Source organism: Spea bombifrons, chromosome 5 (genome assembly GCF_027358695.1).
Source record: "Spea bombifrons isolate aSpeBom1 chromosome 5, aSpeBom1.2.pri, whole genome shotgun sequence".
Classification (NCBI taxonomy): Eukaryota; Metazoa; Chordata; class Amphibia; order Anura; family Pelobatidae; genus Spea; species Spea bombifrons.
Genome location: NC_071091.1, coordinates 36,356,895 through 36,371,590, shown reverse-complemented (window position 1 = coordinate 36,371,590; position 14,696 = coordinate 36,356,895). Strand labels below are relative to the sequence as shown.

General features: G+C 41.1%; 1 protein-coding gene across 1 annotated transcript in view; it reads right to left on the bottom strand.

The window, feature by feature from the left end:
• Positions 1-360: 360 nt before the first annotated feature.
• LOC128497646 (transmembrane channel-like protein 2) overlaps positions 361-14,696 on the bottom strand; it is a 49,768-nt gene continuing 35,432 nt past the window's right edge. The window contains exons 16-26 of the mRNA XM_053467810.1: positions 14,412-14,651; positions 13,479-13,604; positions 12,911-12,989; positions 12,320-12,443; positions 11,171-11,329; positions 2,828-3,020; positions 2,392-2,585; positions 2,129-2,187; positions 1,355-1,440; positions 1,027-1,195; positions 361-669 (exon numbers count right to left, since the gene is read on the bottom strand). Of these exons, the coding sequence (XP_053323785.1) occupies positions 361-669; positions 1,027-1,195; positions 1,355-1,440; positions 2,129-2,187; positions 2,392-2,585; positions 2,828-3,020; positions 11,171-11,329; positions 12,320-12,443; positions 12,911-12,989; positions 13,479-13,604; positions 14,412-14,651 (1,738 nt within the window). The remainder of the gene's footprint in view (positions 670-1,026; positions 1,196-1,354; positions 1,441-2,128; positions 2,188-2,391; positions 2,586-2,827; positions 3,021-11,170; positions 11,330-12,319; positions 12,444-12,910; positions 12,990-13,478; positions 13,605-14,411; positions 14,652-14,696) is intronic.

Sequence of the window (14,696 nt, the reverse complement as noted above, 5' to 3'; positions counted from 1 at the left end):
TTGCACATGTTTTATACAATATGCTTTTCTCATTTTCTCATATTGCAGCTAAAACTGTGGGACAACAATAGGGCTAAATGTGCCCCTTCCTACATTAACCTATATGGTTTGGTTGGAGGAAAGCCACATTTTGGAGGTAAAACATGTTCTCTTTAATTATATATTAGATTATTTTATTTTTATTTAGAGAGCTAAAGAACCACAACCCTGTATTTGAATGTCTTGAATGACAACGATTTTTGTACCAAAATGTATTAAGGTTCCTTTTGTAAGTTGTAGTTTTGTTATATTCTGAATGTTTTAGGCAAGAGTCACCCCATACCTGTCCATAAGCAATGTTTAAGGGATGAAAACAATGCTCTACTTTGATGATTGGTCTTCCATGCCATTATCCTTCTTCACAATCCAGTAATTAACCAACATGAGCAGTAAGACTTCCAACAATATAAATGATACTTTTGAAACAACTCCCCATTGTGCTCCCTGGTTGGAGTGGAAGGAGCTGTCTTGGTCATTCAAAAGATGGCACAGATGGCATCGAGGAGGAGTGTTCAATCGGCCACAGAGGAAGAATTCCTCCCTGTTTCGGACATGATTTCTAATAGCCCAGCTATGATGCTCTTCCCTTTGTCTTTGCCAAGCCCAGTGGCCTGGGTTTTCTGCCATTGCCTAGATAAAAATAGAAGCTTTTTCATGAGCTAGTTAGTCCTCGCTGGCCCAGACATATATCGGAACTTCTACATGGCCAACTAAAGACGTGTTTAAGCTGAGGACTGTGAGTTGGCCCGAGGGTTAAGGTACGTGGAACTTCCTCCCCTGCACAAAATCAGCTACTATGTGTAAAGCCAACAAAATCTTTCACAGTAATGGTAAGACATGATATTTGAGAGTTAAGTCATTCTCTTCTAACTTCATTAAATACCAGTATTTTGAGCTTATCTATACCTTAAACACTTTTTTTCATCAACCCAACAAACTCTAGCAACATAAATATGAGTTATGCATCCACATTTTACTATTACATACCTGCTCACATATAGTTCTGCTCACCAGGGCTTGGTGGCCCATCCTCACCCAGAGCTGGACCATCCTACTGTGGAATGTTCTCCTCTGGTTCTTCCATGATTTTCCTAGGGCCCAAAGGTATATCCCATAATTAAAGGGTACCTCCTCCTCCATCTTGTTAGCAAGAAACCTGAGGAACAATGGACATGTATATTGAAAAACACAGTTTTGATGTGCATACATGTGGAATGTACAGTTGGTAAAATGCATTAATTATAGGTATTCCTAACAATATAGTCACAGGCACCTATTTAGCACATTTCTTTGAAATGATTTTGAGAGGACTCACAATGCGACATAAAAATTTCCCCTGGTGTACTCTCTTCTTTCTAGGGCAGCTCTCCTGAAGTAGATTACAACCATGGCTAACAGGTACTGGAATATATGAGAGTACATTAGTGGCTTGACACTTGGCTTCTTGATGTAAGATAAATACATACAGTACATGTCTAGATAGATATAGTCACGTATCATCACATATAGAAAGCAGTAACCAGATGTTACATTTCACCAAAAACAATAGGCTTTGGCTCCACTATTGTTGCATTTCATATATCAGTTATAACATTATAACTGATGTATGAAATTCAACAATAGTGGAGCCAAAGCCTGTGAGTAGGAGCCAAGTGAGCATGAATTTAAGCAGCTTTGAAGCTTAAAATAACATCATCAGATACAACAATGTGATATTCGTTGCTTGTATTACCATACGACCTACGTCTACCAAAAAGTAAGGTGCAAGCAATGAAAGGAGAAACTGAGAATCGATGCCGGACGTAACAAAGTAACAGAAGGTCTATACAAGTTGACTTAGAAAACAAGTGATTTCCTAAAATAAATGATACCATAATGTTACTCTAATATTGAGGTTTCATTCAAAGTTGTGTAGGCTTGTGATCCCTGATGTGTTTATGGGTTGAATGTATCTTGAAATATATGCTCAGTTACATCTTTAGCAAGACATCAAGTCATTTGCTACTCTTCGCCGCTTGTCCCTATATAGGATCCTATTGCTAGAGAGCTCTGACCCTGCAGAAATCAAGCCCTCTCTGAAAATCCTTACCTTGTCTGAAATCCTCCGGCATCTGTCCTTAGCCAGAAAGGAGCGGATGGTACAATCATCTGTGGTTTTTAAAAAGGTAGGTTATATTCAGCTAACACAGCCTCAGTTTGTATTCTTTTCCGAATGCCAAATGCTATTTGTTCTTTAAATATTAGATTAAAAGCAAGTGGGTAACTTGTGATTGTATGAAATGATTTTGTGAACTTAAAAAAGAAAGTTGGTAAAAGTATCTATTTGTGGTGTGAGTGGAAAATGTAATTTACCAAGAAGCTGATAAAATACATCATCAATCCTGTCCAATGCTGCTGGTTCACTCCTCCAGGTCCGTGTGTGAAAGGTGTTATGTGCTCTTTGATTTGCAGAGAATCCTTCCTTGTCAAGACAGGCCTGTTGCTGCCTATTTTGCTCGGGCTTCTTTGTCATTTTTAAATCTGACGAATGTTCCTTAGGTTTTGCCCTAAGATAGAAGTAATCAGAATGTTGTTAGTTCTCCTCTGAGGTTCCACATAGAAAGCATACAATTATCTGAATATGTTACCCCATCAGATGGGTATTAATGTGCATCAGGGGCAGACTGGCGAAGGCCAGACGCCCCATCACTTTATGTCTTGCAGCTGCTTGATGATGTCTGTGTGGCCAACTGCTGGAAATATATGCTTGTGTAGTGTGCGCTTAGGTCTATCCAGCCACTAGCCTCACACTGTAGCACCTGATCTGCCACTGGAGCATGAGAGTGATGGAGTATGAGGTGAGGTTGGCCAGCGGCCAATCGGGTATTTGCCTGGTGTGTCAGATGGCGAGTCTGGGCCTGATGTGCAGGAAGATGTAGGGTAAGAGTAGGATGTAGGGTAAGTGTAGGATGGTGGTAGAAGAATAGAGATGTCATTCATCTCTACAGGAGGGAATTAAAAGATGCAGACTGGGAATGAAAACCAACCCTGGAAAAATGTGAGGCACCATCCCCGTATAATTGATTGCATGGTGGAGCTCATCTGCCCACATGCCACACCCAGGGCATAACTAGAAACCACAAGGCCCCAGTGTCTAAATTGCACACAAACATGTCTAAGCCACCTTTGCTACAAACTTGTCTATACTATCTTTGCCCCCAAACAGCTTGTCTGTGCCATATCTGTCCCCTAAACAGCTTGCCTGTGCCATCTCTGCCTCTTAAAAGGCTGCCTATACACCCTTTGGGTCTTTAACAGCTTGCCTGTGCCACTTTTGCCCTAACTACCATGCGTCTACCCCTAAACAGCATGTCTCTGCCACCTTCCATCTCTAAATAGTGCCACCTCTGCCCCTAAACAGCCTGCCTGTGTCACCTCTGTTCCTAAACACCCTGCCTTTAACACCTCTACCTCCTAAACATTCTGTCTGTGCCTCCTCTGCCCTCTTAACAGCCTGCCTGTGACATTTCTGCCCCAAACAGCAGCTGCTCAACCATGGCAATTCATTTCATAAAGCTCCAGATACCCTGTGCTTGTTTGCTCTGCTTAATGTATGAGCTGTTGTTACTGGACCCCAGCACTTACAATGGACTGGGGCACATCTAGCCCCCGACATCAGCGGGAACAGAACTCCCCCGACGTCAACAAGACCGCCCACCGACGTCAGCGGGACCGCCCACCGATGTCAGCGGGACCGCGTCCCGCAAGGGAAGGCTCCGGGTAGCCGAGAAGTTCCCAAGTATGGTCGCCCCACACACATCGAGGTCAGAAAGGGGTCACTTTAAGATCCATGGATGATTTTTACATTTCTTTTATGTGACAGTTTAAACAGTAAATACTGGCAGTTGCAGGTAAAAGCATACATGCTGTCATTACCTTTGAATTTCCTCACCTTTAAGTAACTTGTAAAATTTATGTTGATCTTATTGGTGTTTCAAGTACTTTTGCTATTTTCAGAGTGCATGATGTGGTATGATAAGGTGAAACGGTTATTTACTACTTACCATAGGCGGCGCTACAGGGGGAGCAATTGCCCCCGTAGATACATTTTTGCCCCCCACCGAATTTGGACCTCCTCCCCAGATGCAGGAGCAATTGGCACAATGCAATGTAAACATATGGGCACATTGGCAGTTGCCCAAGGGCCACGCATTCTGGGGGCCCTGTGGTGAATCACATTGCTGCCAGCAATGTGATTCACCACGAAGCCCCTAAAACAGTAGCACATCTGTAGGGGATGATCTCCCCAACCAGCCCTGGTCAGTGGGCGCCCGATGAGCAGGGCTGGTTAGGGAGATCACAATCCTGCTCTAACCAGCCTAACATTGGGGAGCGCGAGGTCTGTCACTTTAGACCTCGACTTCTGTACTCCCTAATCATGGGGTGGAGGCATGGCTGGTGGTCTGTGCCTCCAATAGAATTTTTGTTGTCATTATTTTATTCTCCATGCTCATTGTGGAGAGTTGGTAGAGCAGGTTAAAGCGGACTATTGTTGTAGGGGATGGGAAGAGAATTTGCAGTCAATCTGCAGATTACTAAATTTGAGCCTTGCCTGTTTTTTTCTATTCCCATGCACTTACATCTCCTGCATCAGTTATTTTGTTCACCTTTGAACAAAGTGCTAATGGAAAGGGGCTTTAGTGAATTTGTGAGTTGGACCAAGTTTGCTACTTAAAACTCACAAACTATTATTCATTACCGTTCTAAGACAAAAAAAATCACTTAAAGTTCCAGGCAAAAATGCAAACCGGATTTCTATATACTACCTCATTGTGGCCACTAGGGATCAGTAGCATATCACCAATACCTTGAATCAAGAAATAATGTTGTTCTGAAACACATAATACCATTCTAGTTACAGAATATACAATACGTTAGGCCAGTAGAACAAAAAAGCTATATGTGAATCTGGGCCTCTTTTCTGTAGAAACTGGTAGAAAAAAAGCAGTAAAGAACCTTCAGCAATTTGACTATTTATGTAGCATCCGTGTCCTCTGTCCTTGCTGGCTGTTCAAGGCCACTAGACAGACCAAAAGTCGTAGCTGCAACGGGAGACATTTGACAAACAATCCAACGAGTGGTAAAACATAGCAACTTTGCTCAGAGCAAATATTTTGAAATAGGCGCGGCATGGCCGTGCTAGAAGGAGAAAGAAAAGTGTGGTCTACCGTACAGCCCTTAGGCTAGGTTTCCACTTGGGTATTTTTTGCAAAAACGCCAATTCAGCCACACGCCGTTTTATTAGTGAAAAAACGCTGCGGCCAGATGTTAGCTGTTCTTCAATAGGAAATCGCACAAGGCCATATCCACTTGACGTTTTTCTGTTTGGCGTTTTTCAGTCCTCTGTCGTTTTTCTGCTTTTTTTGGGATCTGTGGCAGTTTTTCAAAATCGCGGCATGTTGACACTCTTACGTTGTTTGCAAGGAAATCTTGGCGTTTTTCTCCAATAGAAGTCTATGGGAGAGAAAAAACGACATGAAAACGCCATGTGGGTTTTGCCTTGGCGTTATTACTGGTGTTTTTCATCAAGAAAATTACGCAGGAAAGATACCCAAGTGGAACCCTAGTCTTAAAGGACTGGGTAATTTGCTCTACATTTCCAGTGAATTGTTTGTGTGGGGTCTTTGATAAGTATATGGGGTGCAGATTAGGCAGCCTGGGGTGGGGGCAACCAAGATCTGAAGCAAAGTGTTTTTTGGGGGAATAAAACATTTTTCAACGAGAGAGAAATGTGCTAGACGCACCTTATTGGGGTTTGTGGCTTGTGGTACTATGCAGAACACTTGTTTAAAAATGTGGTGAAGGCGGGTTGTCTTCTGAAATCTTTTAGATATCCATGAATTTATGCAAGTTACTATGACTTATTATTTGAGATTTGTCCGGTTATATTGTCTTGTGTATAAAAAGTTGTCATGTATGGGTTGTTTTCTGAACAAGTGTTCAATAAATTGATGAAGCCATAAAAATCTTGCTCTATGAGTTTTCTTTGCGGCGCCTCTCATTCTCACCTTTAAAAAAATGTGAAGGTCAAGAAGTCACAGACTTTCGGCAGACAGGTCCTCAATTGTTATGGACACCCTAGAAATAAATAACACTGTGCTCTACATTGCTTATGCGCAAAGACTCGTCAGGTCATTTCTGGTATCCAGAACAGAAGATGTTATATATTTATCCAATATGGCGTGCTTCATACAGCTTTCAAATTCTACAAAGCATGTGGGTAGCTTTAAATTTAGATGGGACCTGGTGGAATTCAATACTGCATTTGCTGCATTGTAATCTGACTACAATTGTGTACAAAAACATGTAGGATTACAGCCTGATTACTGCCTTTAGGCTGCTTGCTATCATGGTAACAGATTCTGTCAGAGGGATTTAAATGGCGGCATGCCAGCCAGCGGATCAGTGGACCCCTAGTCCTCAAATGCAGGTGTGCCAGAGGTTAATGGTTGGTATACATTCAGGCATATGTATTTTCTACCTAGAGTTTGTGTCTTTAGCACAAATACAGAATGTAACCCCTTTCCATGTGCCCACCCTGCACTATATGGTGTATTTGTGATCCTTATGGGCTGAGTGCACAATGTATGTACAACTAAATCTATTGGATACATTTACGAAGGGGAGGGGTCACTGCTTTTAAAGTTATTCAGTTTAAGTTACTTGTGCTATTCGGTTTGACACATATGGATACATAATAAATATAATACATGAACGGATGCCCAGTTCATAGCCAATCTACAGATAGCTTAACTTATCCTAAAAACAATATATAAATGTCACTAAATGTAACTAGGGCTGCAACTAACGATTATTTTAATAATCGATTAATCGGCCGATTATTTTTTCGATTAATCGATTAATCGGATAAAAAAAAACAATATGCAAATTTTTCGTTTATTTAAAAGAATTTAATGAACTGGATGTTAAAAAACAACTTAAAATTTACATTAACATTCTTATTTTGTTATGATGTAATAAAAAACAATATTTTCAAAGTACAAGAACCCAAACACAATATTTATGAAACAAAATAACCCCAAACATTCTGAAAAGAGGTGGACTATTACTGTTCAAGAAACTTTGCCCCAGCACTTTGCACTTTGCACCCAGCACTTTGCACCCAGCACTTTGCACCCAGCACTTTGCACCCAGCACTTTGCACCCAGCCCTGGCACTTTGCACCCAGCACTTTGCACCCAGCACTTTGCACCCAGCACTTTGCACCCAGCCCTGGCACTTTGCACCCAGCACTTTGCCCCAGCCCTGGCACTTTGCATCCAGCACTTTGCACCCAGCATTCAGCACTTTGCACCAGCACTTTGCACTTTGCACCCAGCCCTGGCACTTTGCACCCAGCACTTTGCCCCAGCCCTGGCACTTTGCATCCAGCACTTTGCACCCAGCATTCAGCACTTTGCACCAGCACTTTGCACTTTGCACCCAGCCCTGGCACTTTGCACCCAGCACCCAGCCCTGGCACTTTGCACCCAGCACTGGCACTTTGCACCCAGCACTTTGCACTGTGCCCCTGCACCCAGCCCTGCCCCCACATTCTGCCCTGCCCCCACACTCACACTCTGCCCTGCACCCACTCTGCCCTGCACCCACACTCACACCCTGCCCTGCATCCCCACCCCCACTCTGCCCTGCACCCAGTCTCCCACTCTGCTCTGCACCCACACTCACACCCTGCATCCCCACCCCCACTCTGCCCTGCACCCAGTCTCCTGCCCTGCACCCCCCACCCCCACTCTGCCCTGCACCCCCACTCTGCCCTGCACCCCCACCCCCACTCTGCCCTGCACCCACACTCACGAACCGCTCTGTGCGAATGGAGCCACTCGCACAGAGCGAACCGCTCTGTGCGAATGGAGCCACTCGCACAGAGCGAACCGCTCTGTGCGAATGGAGCCACTCGCACAGAGCGAACCGCTCTGTGCGAATGGAGCCACTCGCACAGAGCGAACCGCTCTGTGCGAATGGAGCCACTCGCACAGAGCGAACCGCTCTGTGCGAATGGAGCCACTCGCACAGAGCGAACCGCTCTGTGCGAATGGAGCCACTCGCACAGAGCGAACCGCTCTGTGCGAATGGAGCCACTCGCACAGAGCGAACCGCTCTGTGCGAGTGGAGCCACTCGCACAGAGCGAACCGCTCTGTGCGAGTGGAGCCACTCGCACAGAGCGAACCGCTCTGTGCGAGTGGCTCCATTCGCACAGAGCGATTCGCTCTGTGCGATCCGTGCACATAGACATGAAGAATACTTACCTCCGGAACGCGTCACATCCGTCACGTAGCTAAAAGAAGGCGGAGACTGCAGAGCGTGTAGCAGAAGCGGGGAACGCTCGCGGAGGTAAGTAAAAGGAGCCGAGTGCTCCAACAACGAATTGATCACTCGATTAATCGATAACGGAAATCGTTATCGATGATTTCCGTTATCGATTATTATCGATTTTATCGATTCGTTGTTTCAGCTCTAAATGTAACATATAGTAAAACTCCAAAACTGCAGCATGGGGAAGTGTTCCCTAACTCCAGCACTCAAAGGGATATATGCATGCATATACATCTTGAAATTGTTTGTTGTTTTGAAGAGACCCCTTGTCCACCACTGCAGCTAATTGTACATTGATCAGCAAGCAGGACTCTATAACCTTACATTGTTGATTGCGGTATCAGTGGTCAGTCTGCACAGGGTCTTCAGAGGTTCAAGCATAGTCTGGAAAGAATGTTGTTTCCAGAAAATAAGGGAAATTTTGAATATTTAGCATCATTTAAGTGTAAATGTTGCTTGCCGTATGCGTGCAAGCTATCTTTATAAAATAATTTCTGCTAGATGTCTATGGGTTGTGCTGTTAAAGATGAAATTCTGAGGCACATGAATCATTCAAAACCTTTTGCGCACACTGTAATGCAAACAGATTAGACTTGCTTTAGACATGCGTTAGGTCCAGGCCTTTTGGATACATATTTGATTTACATTTAAACTAATTAAAGCTACCTACAGGTCGAATGGCTTTGTTGGTTTATAAATCAGTGTATGTTTTTGGAGATATTTCAGCTAAAAGTAAGAAATTATCTTACCATGGTAAAGCTCAGATCTTTGGCTAATATATCCTAATCACTGGTGGGGCAAAAAAGAGGGGTCACAGGGGATGTAGCTGCAATCAGGTCTTAGCCCAAGATGGACTGTACCCAGTGAACCCTGTGCTCAGTGGTCCAGAATGGAGCAGAGAGATGTATTTCACCGTAAGCCCCAATATCTATTTTCCTACTCTTCTGGCATTGCCATGTCAGCACAGTATCTTGGTAGAAAGACTCATGTTCTGGTACATGAAAAGAGGACGGTCCTAGGCACAAATATTAGTGTATTTCATATGAATCCCTGCCCTTGCTATTGGAAAGGGAAAAGGACTTTTTAACCAAGATACCGTCAGTAAAAGAGACCTTTAGCCCCTTTTTGATATAAACACAGGTATCATCCAAACTGCTAGAACAATTAACTTATAATTAACTACTTTTCTCTCCACAAACTCTCAGCTTGACCTTCTACAAGCTGGTTTCTACCCACAGCATTCCACCAAGACCGCATTCACTAAAATAACTAAGAACCTCATCACCGCTAAAATGGTCACTTCTCACTACTTATACTCTGTGACTTCTCTGCAGCCTTTGACAGAGTTGACCACTCCCTCAATCAAATCCTACTACTCAGACCGCAACTTTACTGTCTCCTTCGCTGGAACATGTTCCTCTCCCATACCTTCTTGGGCCTCTACTCTTACCTATCAACACCTCTTCCCTTGGACAACTAATATGTTCCTTTGGCCTCCAATACCACATATAAGCGGATGACACCCTAATCTATATTTCCAAATTAATATATCAAAGTATTAATCAACTCCCTTGTGATATTACATCTGGATTATTACAACTGCCTACTAACCAGTCTCCCCCTCTCTCGCCTTTCACCACTCTAATCCTTAACACTGAACTAGATTAATATGTTCTTCACCAGCTGCTCCATTATGCCATTCACTCCATGGCTCCCCATACCCTGCAGAATCAAATTCAAACTTCTGTGCCTGACCCACAGAGCCCTTAACAATTTGGAACCCCCATATCTCTACCATCCTATCAAAATACACCCCTAACCACTTGCTTTGTTCCTCTTATGAACTGCGCCTCTCTTCTACTTCCTACTCCTGTATTGAGGATTCAACACGTGCTGTACCCCCTCTCTGGAATTCACTACCCCGATCTGTCAGACTTTATCCCTTGTATGCAAATTTCATACCTTTCCTCCTAACACTCAGCCAGCATCCACATCAAGCCATCTAAATGATAAACAACCTCTACATATAATGCTGACTCAATCAACTCAATCCAAGCAGTCCTATCCTACTGTTTCACTTTTCTCTCAACCATCTTCTTCTTTTGTATCAGTTTATTATGTGTGGTTTTAAATTATTTTACTCACTCTGAATCTGCTGGCACTAACAAAATAAATGTATTTAACAGAATACATTAAAAAAAAGTAATTTATTGACCCAATTAAAAATGAATGCTGTGCCCAAGATATACAAAGCTGGAAAATGAAGTATACATTATGTCTTTATTTCCACAATAACTTACAGTATTTTCCTTGGCAGAAATATAAAGAATGGATGTTTTCATACATTATTATGCTATTTGTGTAATTTTAGTGCAATGAACAACCATTTTTCCAAGAATAAAATCACTCCTTTTTGGTGCCAGCATGTTATCAAACTTGTGCTATAGTACTTGTGCTTTATTTGTGCATGTTGGTATGTGTGTGCGCATTGATATAGGATAAATATATATATATATATATATATATATATATATATATATAATTGGATATAGCCATACTTGTCCAACAGAATCAACAGTTAAAGGACAACATATTATTTAAGCATTTGTGTCATTATTATTACCTAAGATTGTTGTTATGCTCAACATATTGAGACACTAAGATAATGGAAGACCAAAATGCCGGCTCAAAAGAGCCTTCAATGTCTAGCGTGCGACCCGTGTGGGTTTATCCCAGGTAAGCGGGATGACCCACCTATAGGTGGGCCCATTTGTCTTGGCAGAGGAGGGCTTGTAACAGCTATACGAGGTGCTGGCATTAGTGACCCTTCCTTTTTTGCTAATCCAGATCCGCTGTTATTTGTAGCTGTTGTCCCTGGAAAAGGATGTATTTGTGAGGAGCAAGGCTGATTGTCTGAAAATGAGAAAAAAAACATAACATATGAGAACTCATCTTTGGGCAAAGTATGAATGCTTAGCAGTTGCTTGAATAATTGTGAAATAAATGTATAGTCAGCTGTAAACAATGATGCCACAACTAGAGCTGCTGCTTGGTTACCCACATTTTTTAGATCTCCTTTTACTCATTTTGTTTACAGTGTTCCATAGATTTGTGTTTATTTGGTAGTATATGGATATCTACTTTTTTTACTGTCAAAAAGTTATAAATTTAGTAGCTAAACTTTTAGAGTAGCTAGGGGAACAACAGCTCACAGAGCACAATTATCAGGTGGCCCAAGCTCACTAAACCCCTGGTTCTCTGCTAGATGATTAGTACATTCCAGGTAACCTCTATACCACAGATTGAAGTAGGCATGACGAGAAATGACAGACTGTCCCACATTCCAAGCACAGTATCCCAAACCTTGCTCGTACATAAATCCTTATGTTATACATTATTACGATCAATCACTGATCTGATGCCTAATGTGTCCAAGAAGTAGTCTTGGTGCACAACTCCAGGCCTCAAGGGCTGGAGACAGGTCACATTTTTGGGATATCCCTGCTTGATCATGGGTATCTTATTTCAAAGTAATGTATTGAAAATTCAAATGTTTATACATAACTACTCAAATATATGTTTTAAGGAACCTACACACTAATCTAACCCAAGTTTAAGCCATAGCCCTCTGAAAAGAGAACCAAAAAGATTGCAGTTGCAATCCTCAATTTGGTGACGGTTCTTTTTGTTTCTAGAAGAGATTTGGATTTGTCTGAAGAAGATACCTCTGAGGTATATATGACAGTATATCTTAATTAGAATGGCCCCAAAAAAAGGGATCACTTTCCATCAAAGTCTAATCTAATCAGTAACAGTGGGAATCCCAGGAGGAGTAAGACAAGATATACATTGAGAATATGGTCTTTGTTGCATTTCACACTGGCCTGTGTGCTTTTTTTTTACCATTTCCAGCTGCTTGAAGTCCAAGGGCATTTCTTGCACTTGGAGGAAGTAATTCTTCTAGGTCTCTCATTACAGAATTAGCTTGGGTATTGTTGTTTCTTTTATTTTTTTCCTCTTCTCTTTGCTGAAAGAGAAGAACACATGAACATATATGTCTTAACACTGAAATCTAGGTCAGTAGTTTACAAACCTGTTAGATGTGCCTTTTATTCTATTTTTTTTGTTAATGTCCCTCCTTTGCAGCCTCATCCATGGTATATGGGAGAATGCATGGTCTTAGTTATTTATAGAAAAGAACATGTATCTCACATAATACATAGGAGAAATTTGCCCCTCACATAATACAGTGGGGTGTGAAGCATGCCATATAGACAGCCTGTACTGTGCCCTGTATTATAGATGTAGGGTAAATAATAATACTTCTGTGGCCTTATTATTCATGCAAAGAACACTGCAGCCAGTTATAGACATACAGGCTATGCGATGCCCCATTTTATACACGATGTGCGATGACCTGGTTTACAGTATATATATTCTGAGTGACTGTTGGAGGCATGAAAACAAAGTTTTCCCTTGTCACTAAAAACATACCATCTGCATTTTCTTCTTCAGATCTAAGTTTGCTTGTTGGTAAGCCTTTGAAACAGCATTGAGGTAATAAATAGCAAGTCTGAAAAAAAAAACAATAAAAGTACAGAGAGTGCATCAGCAACACATGATAACAACTACATTATCGTGCATTGGTATTACACTTTTTAAATATGTATAAATATTTTTTTATGAATATTCAGCCAGTTTAGATAACAATTTAACTATAAAGCTATCCAATGCGTTTTCATAATTACAAATGTGTAAGAAGAAAGACACATTCATAAATATTATACATATCAAAACATATTAAATAAAAAAAAGTATAATAATCAGCGATCGATAGGTTGATAATGGGAGACAGATTAAAGTCAGGATCTTTAATTGCACTCTTTTGAAAAATACATCCTTGACATCGAGGAAGAAGACAAGATAAAGTTATATCTTACCATTACCTAGGTAACTACCAACAGATATTTGGTAGATTTAGTTCAATAGTTCTCAGATGTCCTTTAGTTAGACCAAAATCTATATATGAACATTTTTACAACAAATCCATGATGTTACTTACACCATTAGAAGTATCGCTGGTATAATCAGTCCAGGATTTGCAATTGAACTGAGAATTTTGGCAACAAACGGTGGGAAGTCATTTTGCATGGTTTCTTGGATAACATCGAACATTCTTTTTTTACCACTTAAAAAGATAAAAATTCTATTGAGTACCTTGATCTTGTGAGTCAAATAAGAATAACAATAAGGTTAAATGTGACAATATAAGATACGACAATAAGATTAACACTCATTAAGATATATTGGGACAGAAGAATAGGGCACTGCTCTTGTGTGCTTTCAATTCATTAGGTGGTTAAGGGAGAATGAGAAGAAAGGATAGCTGTGCTTGGAATACCACGAGCATTCACATTTTGTACACACACAGTGAATATTAAAGCACTCACTTGTTGAACATTCAAAAATGATTGATTTATTAATAAGCAAGTTAAATGCCAATTATTCAACCAATATATTAACAAAACTGGGTTGTTGTTAGTGCAAGGAATCAATGTGACCCAGCATAAACTATATTTAATTAAAATAGATTTACATTTTGGATAAGAGGCATGTTGAATCGAGGATGGTGAACATATATTTATTATTTACTGTTTCAATAAAGGTGTTATACTTAAGCCATTTGTTATTAAGAAAGCATTTACCAAGATTATATTGCTAAATATGGAAAAGAAAAAATGTCGGTGCGCTAGGCTAGTCTCAGGCTCAAATAATACAAATGTGTAATATGAGGCCTACCAAACAGTGTGAGCATGCTGCAAATACAGTGTGTTGGCTGTACAATGTATACAAAAAACAAAATACTGTCTGCGCTTCTCACCCTAATAAAGTTGGCAACCTCTCATTTATATTATGTTTATATATTTGTTGCCAACTTTATTAGGGTGAGATGCGCAGACAGTATTTTGTTTTTTGTATATATTGCTAAATATACCTGAAAGGTCCACAGTCGAAGGATGGTGGCAGAGACATGATTGTGTAGGCTACCGGCAGTAGACTCAGAAATAAAATAAGGAGTAAAAGGCCCATGTAGAAGTTGTTTGATTTCGATGCTTTAAAGACACGCTCGTGAGGAACATTACTGCTCATGACTGCCCAGCACTGGAAATACATAGATGTAAGCAATCTGAGAACATTTATTCCAATTAATCCAGGTGCATAAAAGGAGCCCATCCTGTGAAAAATGAGAACATATTTAATAAACCATATGCTTTTAGGA